This window comes from Notamacropus eugenii, chromosome 3, assembly GCF_028372415.1.
Source record: "Notamacropus eugenii isolate mMacEug1 chromosome 3, mMacEug1.pri_v2, whole genome shotgun sequence".
Taxonomy (NCBI): Eukaryota; Metazoa; Chordata; class Mammalia; order Diprotodontia; family Macropodidae; genus Notamacropus; species Notamacropus eugenii.
In genome coordinates this window covers 426,911,775-426,926,973 of record NC_092874.1, presented here as the reverse complement: position 1 = coordinate 426,926,973, position 15,199 = coordinate 426,911,775, and the positions used below count along the sequence as shown (strand labels likewise).

The window sequence follows — 15,199 nt, the reverse complement described above, 5'->3', positions numbered from 1 at the left end:
TAAAGCTTCTATATGGTCTATATGCCTTTAGTTGCTCTAATTCTTTTTTTCCTAAAGCATGCTTTCTCACTTATTTCTTGATATCTTCACATTTTCCTACCTGCATCAAAGTTATAGAGTATTACAATTCATATTGATTTAGTTTGTAAGGTCTCGTTCAATTCTTTGTAGAAATTCTTTACTTCATCTTTAGCACAGATGTATGTATATATAAACATGTGTATCTTCAAATGACTAGATCTGTAATTTCATTGGTTTAAGAACTCTTGGTGAGATTGGCGATTGCTCCAGAACATATATTCTTAGATACATAGATAAAGCATTTATTAAGCTCTTACTGTGCTAGGGTGCTGGAAGGTTACATAGTGATTATTCCGTGGTTACATAGCTGGTAGATGTCAGCGAGGTCAGCAGCTGTTCATCCTCTATGACTCACCCGACTCTCACTATATATGTTAAATTGAGATGGCTAGGTGGCATAATGGACAGAATGCTGAATCTAGTCAGGAAGAATTGAGTTCAAATCTAACTTCAGATACTTATTAGTTATATGACCCTGGGCAACTCACTGCAATTCTGTCTGCCTTAGTTTCTTCAACTGTAAAATGGAAAGAACAGTATTACCTACCTTCCAGGGTTGGTGTGAGAATCAAATGAGATAAAAACGTGTAAAGCATTTAATACAATGCCCAGCTCATAGTAGGCACTTGATAAATGTTTGTTTCCTTCTCCCTTCCTAAAGAAAGAGTTTGGTGTTTGCACTTAACTTGTTGGTAATCGCTAATACAGTAAGTAATCTAGCACAGTGTTCTTTTTCTTAAAAAAATAGGAACCAGAAAATAATTTTTCTTTAGTCTTTGAAAAACTTATTTTGCTTTAGATATCCCAGCATCATAGTAGCAACAATTGATAGTGAGCAAATCTATAACTACATATAAAATCAAAGCAAATATGAACTACAAAGATATTTTTCAATTACTCCATGAACCTGCAATAATGTTTTACTGAACCAAACATTCTTTTACCTTGAAAGTTGTTGCTGATTCTGGGCTGGCGACCACCAACGGTGAAATTAACACCATCCCAGAAAAACTACTTGGTCTCTCGGAAGCAGTTAGGATGGCAATGGCTCCTCCCTGAAATGAGAAGTTATCAGACACCATGAGCTGCTCACCTGTTTTAGGCAACAGGCAATGTTTCAAAGGAGTAACGTTCATGACACCTCTAACCTAAATTACAGCGTTTGCCAAGAACACTGGACGAAGGACATTACCTTCTACTGGAAGCTGTGGAATGTTGGATAAACTAAGACTACAATTACTTTATTACAAACATGTTTTTTTCCCTCTGGGTTTTCTAAGAGCAAACATTTCAGAGAGATATAAATAAAATTCTTGCTTGTGGGCTGCAAGTTAAACAATAACACATTTACACTTTATTTCTAGCCCAAAGCTGGCATGGACCCAGTCAGGGCGGTGTGAGATTTTTAGTAATCAGATCAGAAAAGGGTGGTGCTTACATTGCTTGCTTAGTAAAGATCACAGAAGCTTAGTTCCCAAGGAAAACACTTGATGAATTTCCTGCTACTAAAGGACCAATGCCCAGTTTGTCTGATGAAATGGAAAGAGGATTCCAAGGGACAGGCATTTGGTAACTGGCACAGGATTTTAAAGTGTAATGTACATTTATAATGTGTCAAGGGCTTTCTACTGGTCCAAAGGTCTCCTTGGATCAAATCTGAAAAGTTTCTACAAATGGTCCCTTTATTTCTAGTTTCCACTTCTACTGGGCAATTCCACAACTGCCAGATTAAAAACAATTGCCACATTTAATCCTCTCTTTTTAATCGAGATACTTTTCCTTTCTGGTCTATAGTGATCAGAAAGTATTATCTGATTACTACTTGAGAGCCTTGGGTGACTTGGTAGAACCAAAACTGTTTTTTTAAAAAATGATCTGATTATCCCCAAACAACCAAATCATCCCACCTCAGTGAATATTTGCTGGCAACCTCATCTGCAGTTTCTTCACTCAAGATAAATAAGCCAGACATTAAAATCCTCTTCTCCTTCCATAGCCAGGACTCTGGTCTCCAGGGCTGTGAATCTGGCACTGACTTACAAGCATTAAACTCTCTGGGAACACGAAATACTCAGGATACAAAGAGAGCTGTACAAGCCAGGAGGAGAGACTTTTGGGCAAGAAGGCAAGGCCCCTCCCTTTCTACTCCATTCTCTCAACCATTTTGTTTCCCCATACAAGGCTACTGGAGTCTAGGAGCTCCTATGAGCACAAAATCACAGATTTAGAACTGATAGGAGGTAGAGAGGCCATCTAGTCCCTTATCTTACAGATGAAGAAACTGGCATCTGTGGAGGTTAACTGACTTTCTCCTAGTTACAAAGAATATGGACTCAGATCCCCTGACTGCAAGTTCATCTATCCCTAATCTTTCCTTAATTCCTATGCTCTGCTGGAGAAAAGGGGTAGCTATTAGAAATTGTGAAATAGCAGATATAAAGTACTTTGTGAACCCTAAAGGGCTCCATCTTATTCTATACATCCATCTATCATTATCATCATATCAGAATCTGCTCACCATGGAATGCCCCAGAAGGAAGATGGGAAGCCCAGGGTGATCTTTTTGCATGAGATCCACATGCTGGAACACATCCCTGACGAAAACATGGAAATCAGACACGATCATCCTCTCCCCTTCGCTCTGTCCATGGCCAACTAAAAGGAAAGGGAATAAAGTGGAGCACAGCTGAGTCTCATGAAACTCTGTGGAAAGCAGAGCAGCCCTTCCATGGATTGTGGTAGGAATAGGATTCTCCAATGGTTTCCTCACTGAATAATAAGCAAACAGGTGAATAATAAGCAAAGAAGAGGTTCTTAAAAACATTTTCTGCCTGCTGATATGACGAAAAAAGAAAAATAGGTTAACAGTGAACAAAGCATGCCTGTCTCAATACACTAAGAATTTGTGGTTCTGTATATGTAAGAACCCCTTCCACCAACACAAGAGAATAACCCTCTAGACTTTAGGAGGTGGTTAGAGGATCTTAGATCTAGGAAAGGAAGAAGGAAGGTAAGAAGGAAGGAAGGATGGAAGAAAGGAAGGAAGGGAGGGAGGGAGAGGGGAAGGTGAAGAAAGAGAAGGGTGGAGGGAAGAGAGGAAGGAAGCACTTATTAAGTGTCTAACTATGTGCCAGATACTTTACATATTATCTCATTTAATCTTGACAACAACTTTAGGAGGTAGATGCTATTAGGATGTTCACTTTACATTTGATGAAACTGAGACAGATAGAGGTTAAGTGACTTGCTGAAGACTGAACAGCTAGTTAGTGTCTGAGGCTAGATCTGAACTCAGCTCTTTGTATCTCCAGGCCTAGCACTTTATCTGTGCACTTTATCAACAGATAAAGAAGTGAAGTGCAGAAAGGCTCAAGGCCACACAGATAGCAGGTGAAAGAGATTTAAACTTAGGTCCTCTGATTTCCAAACCAGTGCTTTTCCTTCCTTTCTTTCTCCCTTCCTCCCTGGCAATTGGGTTAAGTGACTTACCCAGGGTCATACAACTAGTAAGTGTCTAAGGCTGAATTTGAACTCAGATCCTTCTGACTCCAGGGCTGATGCTCCATATACTGCACCACTGTAGTGTTAATAGGATTTAAGATCTTCCCTACCCATTTATAGGTCTCAGGTGGAGCCCATTAAGGAAAGCATGCTTAGGGGAGACTTGCTTGTAGGAAGGCTTTCACACATTTTACTAATTTCTAATTAGGCATCTGAGTCACAAGGATTGTGATGCCCTGTGGCTCTGAGAAGTGTATATATACTCTGAGGTAAGGTTTTTCTTTGGGGGCTTGCTTATGAGAAGGATCTCGTGATTTCCTGGTGGAAACTCAGTGGTCATATGTTCAGAGCTCCCTGACTGCTCAGATATAAAGACTCTTTTGATCCAGGGATATATGTAAAATGTATAGCAATATTGCTTTGATTCAGGCAGTAGTGTCCTGTCTATTGGTCTTTATTCCTCCACTTGGGGCAGCTAGGTGGTGCAGTGGGTAGAGCACCAGGGCAGGAGTCAGGAGGACCTGAGTTCAAATCTCACCTCAGACACTTGACACTCACTAGCTGTGTGACCTTGGGCAAGTCACTTAACCCCAATTGCCTCATCCTGGGTCATCTCCAGTCATCTTGATGAATATCTGGTCACTGCATTCAGATGTCTCTGGAGGAGAAGTGAGGCTGGTGACCTGCAGAGCCCTCCCTCACTCAAAACAAAGTCAAGTGCAAGTCATGTCATCATTTCTCTGATGGCATGGTCTTCTTCGGCAAGGAAGGACAAATACACGTTTCTCTGCTTATGTTTTCTCTGAAGTTCAGAATGCTGACTTTCCCCCTGAACTAATGAATATAATTTAAAAAGATTGTTGACCCGTTAAACAGCTTTCTTTCCTAGTAAGGCAGATCCAAGAACCTGTACTAGCAGGTCATCCTGGGTATGCTAGGGTACTTGCTGTTACAACCACTTAGCTGCCCCCACTAGTACTCTTTCAAGTCTCATGCTCTCTCTCAGAGGCACTGTTATTGAAGAGTTGTGGCTAAAGATTTCATCACTCTGTGGACATCCTGATAATGGCTCTCTCTGAGGTTAGCTGATCTGGTCCTCAGCAAACGGGCATCCAGTTTACTATCAGACTCACATTCAATGCCTTTCCAGAGTGGCACAACCTTCAGAGAGCTAAGGTGACCTTCATACCAAAGTGAGACACTGGAATGTGGTTATTTTTGTCAACATAGCATAGCAGACAAAGAGTTAGCCTTGGAGTCAGGAATGCCTGCATTCTGATCCCACCTCTAACATCTGCTGGCTCAGTGTCCTAGGCAACTCAGTAGGACAAGAAATTATAGAGAAAGTGCCAGTCTGCATTGGTAGAAGGAAGACCTCCTCAGGAGCTCTCTATCCCAGTGAAACCACAAGCACAGCACAACATAATAATAATTAATAATAATATCACGGCTTCCTACTTAAGTCCTAGTTTCCCATCACTTCATGGCATGGTTATGACTCTGGGTCACCTGAAAAGTTTTACCAAAGAAACAAACTCTGACAGGTCCTCTCCAGCTGCAAAGGCTTGAGTAATGGCCAAGTAACAGATGGTGGGTGTGTGATTTGACGATCAGAATGTGAATCAGGAATCAGCTCAACAAGGTTCATTGCCAAAGCGATTGGCCACTAAGGGATGAGTTATCCAGACAGCAATCAGGAAGTGCGTGGTGGGGTGATGAAGTGATGGATTTTTTGAAGTATAAGACTATGATGATGATGATGATGATGATGAGACAACAGTCATAATTACCTTGAATCTTCCCCTTTCCTTATTCCCAACAGTCCTGTTATGACATTAACCTCTCACCAGGAGAGGACTCAGTTCTGCCCGCTCACTGGGCAGCTTTAGATGAAGCTAAAAATACATATATGTTTAAAAAAAGGGCAAGTGTGTTGGAGAGAAGTCTTCCCAAAGAAGTGGGCATCGATAAAACTAGGCCAGCCTCTGTCCTACTCAGAGGTTTCTTATTTTTTCTTAATGTCACCTATTTGTGCTTTTCCTTGTCCTCTTTGTCATCTCCCTCTACTCTCCCCTCTTTGAAGTACATTAGTTGCTATAGAAACAATGAGGCTGTGGCTGCCTCCTGGTGCCACTGGAGAAAGCCAGTTGATCGGATGGTTCAAAAACCAGAATATGAGAATGGAGAGAGAGATTTTGGTGAACAGGAGCAACGTCTGGGAGAAATCATCCCTTTCTTCAAAATCATTTATTCAGAGATCTTAGAGAGTTATTCACTAAATCACATGATACCCCCAGAGGGAGGAAACACTATTATCATTATTGGCAGAAAAACAAATAAACCACATGAAGGGTTAAAAGATATTTCTAGCCCAGGGTTCTCAATGTGTAGTCTATATAAATACCCTCCACACCTTTCTCTCCAATATTTCAATACATTCTGTTTCCACTGTAATGATATGCATTTTATTTTATACCTCTAAAACCAATGCTTACCAGACTGCTAGGGAGGTCTATGATACACCTAAGAACACCTGCTTTGGAAGAATGAGTTAGAAGGTAGGAGAGGAAACATCCTCATTCTCTTATAGTTGTTACAATGACTATGTCACTTTGTTATAGTTTTAATCATGCAAGCTAAATCTAACTCAAATAATTCATAAAGTTAAGAACTACAGGCGGCCTCACAGATAATTTAATCCAACTTCAACATTTTACATTTGAGGAAAATGAGACCCAGAGAGAGAAATGATTTACATAAAGTCACAAGCTTAATAGACCATGGTAGAGACTGAATTTAGGATCATAGGATTAAAAACTCAACAGAACCTTAGAGATTATGTAGTCATTTTATATATGAAGGAACTAAAATCTAGAGAGGGGATATTACTTGCATAAGGGTACATGGTTAGTAAGTGACTGAGCCCTAATTTGAACCCAGGTCTTTGACACCAGACCCAACACTCTTTCCACTGAAGGTAACTTTAGTTCTATATGAGCAATAGGAAAATTTCTGTACCTTGTTTTAAACAACTACTAACTTAGCACTATCACAGGTCTTAGACTTTGACCAAATTTTGCTGGTCCTACTCTCTCAGCCTCAAAGTCTGAGTACCAACAAGTAACTTTCTTTTGAAAAAAATTTATTTATTTTTATTCTGAACTTAACAAATACCAATTTAAATAAGCATTTCCATATATGTTATAGAACAGAAGAAGATTGCACATGAAACTGTGAATCTCTATTATAGAGAGCTTGCTTTTCTTTTTAAGTACATGATTAATTCAATACATAATTTGCAAAGCTGCCCTGTTTGTCTGTGATTCCTTCTTCCATTCTCTTCTCTTTTGATGGGGGCGGGGGGTCAGGCGAGGATTTGGGGTAAGGAGAATGTTATCCCTTGTCTCTCTCTAACCTTCCACCTTTCATTAAAAATAAAAACAAAACTCTTGCAATAAAATTTCAGTCAAGTAAAACAAATTCCCATATTAACCATGTTCAAAAATGTGTGTTTTATTCTGCACCTTGAATCCATTACTGCTCTATTATGAAGTAGGCAGCATGTTTCATCTAGAATCAAAGTTGGCCTTTTAACTGATCAGCATTTTTGAGTCTTTCAAAGTTGTTTATCTTCACAATTCACTTTCCTCTGCCTCAGTTGATGCAAGAGATGCCATACGCTATATATTAAGCTCTGATATTATTTTATTGTCTGTGGTGCTTTTAAGTTTAATGTAGTTTTTAATCAAATGTATTTCTGCTGTTACCTTGTGTGAGATTATGATTGCTATCCTTTTTCAGTTCAGCTAAAACATAATAGATTTTGCTCCAGCCCTTTATTTGAACTCTGTGTGAATCTTTACATTTCAAATGTATTCCTTATAAACATAATCCTCTTTTGTTTTATGGGTGAGTTCATTCCATTCACATTCGTAGTCATGATGGTTAATTGTATATTTTCTCCTATCTTATTCACTTATACTTTTCCCTGTATTTGTCCCATCCCTTACAAAGAAAGAAATGGTAAGAAAGAAGTGTTCTCAGCACTAGGGATCCAGAATCATGGGATCTTGGGCTTTCTTTCAAAAAATGAAAATGATGATGAAATAAGAGATGTTATAAAGAATGATGAAATGCTGAATGGAGGAGGGAGGTTTTGGATATTTGAGAGATGAAGGGAAATCTGCATTTAAATAAGACTTTTTTTTGGACTTGTGATTATAATGGTACAGAGAACTCAAGATAAGGAAACTCCTTTCATTAATACAGATTGGCAATTCACCTTCATTTTAGAGTCTGAGGCACTAAGATATGACATGGCTTTTCTATGTTACCCAGGTTGCCCTTGTATCCAGGTCTTCCTGAGATCTTATCCATCACACCACGCTGACTTTCAAAAAGGATGGCAGTGAAGTGAAAATATAACCCCCATGTTTTGCTTCTCACTGCGCTCCTTTCCACCCGAAACCACCTCATGCCTGAAGTGGAATTCTTGATGAATTCAACTAGGCATTTCATGCTGAGACTAATTTGCACTCATCATATGATTTTGCACTTTTGGCAGGTCTGCTGATATGACAATTGGTGGTACCATTTTGTAGTTTTAATACATATTTAATGAAAATAGAACCATATAAGTTTTAGCAAAGTGTCTAGCACACAGTAGGTACTCAATAAATATTTCTTGATTGATGGATTCAGTGAATGGATGAAAGCACAAGGAATAAGCACAGATCTGCTTCAGAATGAAACCTTTTTTCCTCTTCCCCCAAACCATCATTTGGACTTCCTCTGACATTAATTTGCAGTTCATCCACATAAGGCTTGATAATCTGGACCAAAGAATGTAGGGGCCAGAGTAGGTCCCATTTCTTGGTGGGTTCTTATTAATTAATCCCTTGAGCAAGAGAAGTCCTAACTGGATGATCCCAAAGGGAAGATGTATGGGGGAAAGATGGGGAGGAAGGGAAGACTTTAAAGACAGAGGACAATCAAGGATGACACCATCATTAGGGCTGACTTCCCTCAGCATGCTCTGGTCCTAGATGTCACAATTAGCCAGCATAAGAAGCCAAGAAACTTGCCTGAGAAAATAGTCCAGTTGTATTGTCTATGAGTGAATTCTGGACGACTTTGTATTGAGGATTCAGGTAGTGCAGTGTGATGGAAAGAATATCGGACTTGGGGTCCTCTGATCTAGGTTCATATCTTGTTTGTGTTATTAACTACCAGTAGAGAGATACTGGTCGGGTAATCTACCCTTTCTGGGGCTGAGTTTCTCTGTCTTTAAAATGAGGAAAGGGAGGAGATGATTTGTGAGGTCCCTTCCAGCTCCAAGTTCTGTGATCATAGCATTATAAATTTAAATCTGGAAGGGACTTAAGAGGCATCTAGTCCAATCCCCTCATTTTGCAGATCAGAAAACTAAGGCCCAGGACAAATCTTGTCATTACTATCTTCATAACATCTCCTTTTCACTCCACTCGCACAAGCACCATCCTGTCCTCATGTACTCCATGTTCCTCTCATATAACATCTCCACCTCCATGCCTTTGGACATGCTTTCTCTCCTTACTTTCACCTCCTGCCTCTGCTGGCTTCCTTCAAGACTCAACTTAAATCTTACCTTCTGTAAGAAGATTTTCCAGGTGTTCACCTCCCAACTCCCACAAACTTTCCTAGTTCCTTTTTCCTTCTGATATTCCTTCCCACTTACACTGTACATATCACATTCTCTCTCCACTTAGAATGTGAGTTCTTCCAGGTCAAGGGCCATGTTTTTGTGTTTCCTTAAATCTCCGTCAAACAGCACAGTGCCTGGCACATAGTAAGCACTTAATAAATTTCCTGTTGACTAACACAGTAGGAGTTTAATAAAAGCTTACTCATTGACTGATGACTTGATGTTCTCTTTCAATCTCCTGACTTATCTTCATCAATTTCCTCTTTTGCTCAACAAAGACCTTTCTCCTTGCTAGGAAATTAAAAAGCAAAATAGGAGCTGAGTAGTTCATCCTTCTGTCACCTGATAGTGATGCTTTCCCTTAGGAGTAGTCCTACTTCTTTATCGACTTTTCAGCTACACACACAGTTAAAAAGAAAACCACCCTTTTTTGTTGTTTTTAGAACTATTAGGGAGCTTCAGCTCATTATGGGTTTTAACCTTTCTGACATTCTTTCAGGGTAGTGTTGGTCTTATGTTTATCCTTGGATATACACACTCCTTCCTCATAGTTGCACATTTGTTTAAAACCTGACCTTTGACACATTTCTTTAGATGCTTCTCCTTGTCTCTCTAACTAGAATTTCGCTGCTCGGACTCTCCCATATGAGCCATATCCCCACTGAAAGGACTTGGAAAGGATCGTATACATTTTTCTTTGACCTTTTAGAAATATGCCTTCCTAAAACCAACTATTCCCAGCATTCTCAATGGAATCCTTTGCTTCCTTCACAACTCAGCTCAAATGTCATCACTTATCGGAAATCTTGCCAAGTCCTCTAGGTGACAAACCTTCAATGTTTTTTTTTTTTTTAAATCTTATTTTCATTTTCAGTTTCAAATTCTCTCCTTCCCTTCACACTTCCCCCACTCAGGAAGAAGGCAAGAAATACAATACCCATTATACATATGAAGTCTATAAGAGATATTTCTGCATTAGCCAGGTTATTTTCCAACTGGATTTATCTTATGTGTGCCCAATCATTTCTAGGTTGTTCTCCCACTAGAATGTGAGGTCCTTGAGGACAAAGACTGTCGCTGTTATTGCTGGATTTTTGTTTTATTTTGTTTGCCATTCTTGGTGTCCCTTACACAGGGAAAGCACAGGACCTGACACATCCAGTTAAGTTCTTAAATAAATGCTTGTTGATTAACTGATCTTAAAACAATATGGCCTTTGAAGACCAAAAACATGAGAAAATTGTGGTGGAGGAAAGGATGTTTGGAGGCATTGCCTAGATAACTGCAACCCAAAAGGAGATTCTTCGGAAGGAGCGAGAGTTGGAAGAAATTTGGAAGAAGCTGGTCCAGATCTGACATCACAAATTCCTGCCTTCAGTGTTCTAGGATGAGGGACAGCATTGAGGACAGCATCTTCTATTTAATGCAGACCTAGGCTAGAGACAAGCTGGTACCCACCAAATGCCTATGGCCCAAAGCCTCTGGCATCAAGAAGGATCCATCCCCAGCATTCCTAAAGAGCCTGCCATCCCTGAGCTGCACATCTCCTTGCTCCTTCTCTGTCCAAGTGCCTTCATGCCCTAGGTTCAGCCTTCAACCCAACCCTAGGGCTCTCTGAGTACCTATCCCTTCTCAGAGTATTAATGCTTGCTCCAAGAGTATTAATGCTGCTGCGTCTCACACCTCCAGAATCTGCATGGGTCCCTGCCTCATTCTCAGTGGTTCTCACTCAGTCCCCACCAGCCATGGCTCCACTCACCTTTTCTGATATGGCCCCTTCTACTCTAGCCATGTGTGGGAGTTGCAAGGGTCATCACCCTCCCATGCACCCAAAAAAGGTCACCCTCCAATAAAGGTGGTTCTGTGGCCAATTCCAAACCATCCCAAGATGGCTGTCACTTCCATATCCCCAACCTATTCATCCTAGCTGGTCAGAAGTAATTCTAGAGTGGTAGTTCCCTGAAAAGAATCATTCCCTGAATCAGAATCATTCAGTACCATCCCCTCATTTCCCAGAAGCAGCAAGTAAGACCTACACAGATGGAGTACCTACCCTACATTCATACAGGTGGCAAAGAAGAGAGTTGAGATGCTGCTAACACAGGTGGCTTTTTTTTTTTTAAATTTCAAAACCAGCTCTCTTTTCTCTAAGCCATGAAGTTGCAATGGATTCCATTGCCTTCTGAAGGATAAAAGTGTGAGCAAGGCAAGTATGAGATGCTGTGCTTTGAGCAAATGATACTTCCAGCAGAGTTCAAGAAAGCTGAAACTTCCTATCATTATTTTACACTCCCCTGGGACTATTTTGTCAACTGTATTATGGATGAATCATCCATCCCTTTCATCTGGCCAGGTGGTCTGTATTTATACTTCTCTGGCAATATTCCCTATTTCTCTCTCCTTTAATCCTAACTTAAATTCTTTTATACCATCAGTGAGACTCTCAGATTTCCAAATAGTTCTTTGCTTTCTCTGATTCCATTAGATCTGCTTCTATGAGACAAGGACTACCCCTCTGGGTACAAATTCTTTCCTCTCAAGTGTCAATGATACCCAGAAAAATCAGATTTATCCTACCTACTTGGGTGGCTATTTCAGTTCTGAACCTTTTAAATCATGCTCAAATTTTTGATTTTTTGCAGGATAAAAAAATCATTCACATTTTTAAAGACTCTGCTCTTTGAACTTTGTTCAAACACCCTACACCAGAATTAATTAACAGCTCCTTAGAAGGTTGTTTATTCATTTCAGTTGAATGGACACCTCTTTTTCTCTTTATTTTAAGAGGGATTTTTCCTTCAGGGTGAAGGACCACAGAAGAAAGCAAAGCTACAGCAGATGAGGTAATAAGTGACTAGAACTTGGGCCTCAAATTTCACTGGGGAAATCTAGCTGTAGGAAGCCAGCACTTTCTCTTTTCCTACATTCAGATTTTTGGGTCCTGTATGCTCACTGGGATTCACAGAAGGCTTGAGAAACCTTTAGAAAGAAAGGCAGGAGGGAGGAATCTTGTGCAATCCTGGAGTGGGATCTCAATGCAAGTGACAGTCTTAGACTGCCTGACCTCCAGAGCTTTGAGGTCAGACAATGAGGCAACAGAATCTGGACAAATAAGGAAACTCAGCCTCTCAAGCTGAAAGTGAAATCACTCACGAGTCTTCACGATGTCATGAGGCCATGATCCCTGAAGAGTCATGGGGTGCAACATGATCTCAGCGTCATTTAACCAAAATTCACAGCAAGAAAAGAGAGATTTAAAGTGGGCATCAAAAAGGGAAATTCTCCATCCCTACCAACTGCTCAGTTAACTCATATGGCCAAATAATAAGTGCTTTAAAACAAAACCCACTTAAGAGACACTTATTAATTATGTTAGAAGAGGCTTTCAGCAGTATGGGAATCACACATGATACAGTGGTGGCAGATTTAATAAGCTGAAGAGAAAAGAGGGGAGTTCATTTTCTATTCCCTGCAGGGTCTTTGGGAGAATCAGAGGCATAGAGTTTCACTGTTTTAGCAGATGCTCCTTGAATCACAGAAGGTTAGAGCTGAAAGAGACCTTAGTTCAGTCTCTTTGTTTCCCAGAGGTTGAATCTAAGGACCAGAAACAAGAAGTAAATGACTCTAGATATTATAGGAAGAAAGTAGCTGACTTAGAGTTTGAACTCGAGGTCTCCCAATACCAAAGTTTGTTGTCAATACACCATATCACAAGTATCTCAGGGGGTCCAATGATGATTTCAAGAAGTGAGAGAGAAAAGAAATCAGACGGTAACCTCATGAGGGCAGATAATATGTCTCTTCTGAATTGTGTATCCTTCCCAGTACCTACCATGGCAGTCTCGTGCTTATTTCAACAATCAAGGATCTGTAATGTAGGTGATGTGAGTGCTCCCTGTACTAATGAAGGTAGCAACCTCTCTACATCTTAGGAAATAGTCTTCAAGAGGTATTATGGCCAAAATATATTTTAAGTATTGCTTCTTTCTCTATAAAAAGTAAGCTTCCTGAAGGCAGGGGTTGAATCATTTTCATCTTTGTATCTTCATCGCCTGACAGTGATTGGTTGCTAATGGTACAATTTCCCCTCTGTAAGAAATGGAAGTAGTCTCTGAGGAGGCTTAGTCCAACTCCCTTGGAGAAGCAATTTGGTACTATGGAAAGAATTTTAGGCCTGGAGCCAAAACACTCTGGGGCTCCAACACCTCCTAATTGTGTGACCCTGGCAGACCACTTATCTTCTCTGGCCCTCACTTTCCTCATCTGTAAAATGGGTATATTGATACACTACTAACCTTACAGGGTTCCTTTAAAGGGAAATGTTTTGCAAATCATCAAGCCCCATTTGGGATGCAAGATTCTTCTTTTCATTCAGCACCATCCGGCTATTCCTGGGGGAGAGTTTAGGGCCACCTGCTTGTAAAATTCAACCGGCTCTCGGTTGCTGCCTTTGTTCGAAAAGCTTGTTTCTGAGCCCACTAATGAACACACTGGTTTGCTTCGCCAGGACCTTTCACCTTCACTGGCATAGATCTAATTCTGAAGTGAGCGCCTGTGTTTCTCCCTCATATTCCTGAGTAGACCACTTCATTCTGGGTTTTTGCATTTCCAGTGACAAGGATGGAGTAGGTTTGTTGGACTTAGTCTTTCATTACGATCGCTTCATTTTGAAATGTGTTTGAATGAAGCTACCTTTTATCCCCAGATTTTTGGCAGAGAAAACCAGCATCCATGGGCAAAGGGAGAAGGGGCTAAGAAAACAGAATGCTGACTGGGATTCAGGCCCAGAGGGGAAGTATTCACTCCTCTGGGGGTGGGGAGATTCATCTGCTCACATGAGGCTGTGTGGATAGGAACCACATTGGAATCCACCTCTCTCATATCCTCCTCTCTTATATTCCCAGCTTTCTATAGGATAGCACAACTCAGATAACCCATGATTACATCAAGCAAAACAAAACATCTAACTTAGATTTTTCTAAAAAATCTAAACTAGATTTTTCCATGATAATCTCTCTCCCTTCTTAATCTATCATCACTGTTTTTAATAGTTAGAATAAAGGTGGGTAGCAGCATGGCTGAAGCATTTGTATGATGAGGACTAGAGTGAGATAAAGCATGAGAGACTTTACATCATTGCTTTACATCAAGACTTTACATCATGGAGGGCTTTGTTCTTCTTGGAGCTGTTTGGGGAGGGGATAGGAGAAGCAGGATGGCAGAGCAGAAAATGTCCTAAGCTAAGAATCTGAAGACAGATGTACTGATAATGCAAAACTAGGAGTGAATGGTTAATGCACTGGATGGCAAGATCAGGATACAAGAAAATTTTGATGAGCTAGAGCACTGGGCCAAATGTAACAAGATGAAACTGAATAATTTAATACTGAGGAATGTAAAGGCCTGCACTTGGGTTTCAGTAATCAACTTCATAGATTCAGGATGAGGTTGATTTGTTTCTAGGGAAATATCTGGGTTTTTAACTGGGCTGCGGACTCCATGTAGATCAATGGTGTGATACAGTTTTCAAGAAAGCTCATGAAAACTTTTAGCTTGTCTCAAGAGGAGTAAGGAAAGGGTCTGCAACATTATTGTCAGTTCTAGGGACCATCGTTTAGGAAAGACATCGACATCCTGGAGTCTATTTAAAGTAAAGCAACCAGGATGAGGGGACTGAAGACTATGTCATATGAAGTATCACGGAAGGGACAAAGGATGTTTAGCCTGGAGAAAAGATTTGTGGTTTGAGTAGGAAGAATAAAATGCCTTGGAGTATTTTAATGGTTGTCCTGTGAAAAGGCTAAACTTTTTTTTACACCTAGGTGAACCAGTAGACAGAGAGTCCTGGCTCTAGAGTCAGAAGATTTGAGTTCAAATCTAGTCTCAGACACTAACATCATTTAATCTTTTTAAAATCATTGGCCAGTTTTTCTT

The 15,199-nt window shown here is 40.3% G+C and overlaps 1 protein-coding gene across 6 annotated transcripts in view; it reads right to left on the bottom strand.

Annotated features, from left to right (window-relative positions):
• Positions 1-15,199, bottom strand: part of MGLL (monoglyceride lipase) — a 155,511-nt gene that overhangs the window by 37,244 nt on the left and 103,068 nt on the right. For all 6 annotated transcript variants that reach the window (XM_072598332.1, XM_072598335.1, XM_072598333.1 and 3 more), the window contains exons 4-5: positions 2,600-2,736; positions 1,026-1,136 (exon numbers count right to left, since the gene is read on the bottom strand). In XM_072598332.1, the coding sequence (XP_072454433.1) occupies positions 1,026-1,136; positions 2,600-2,736 (248 nt within the window). The remainder of the gene's footprint in view (positions 1-1,025; positions 1,137-2,599; positions 2,737-15,199) is intronic.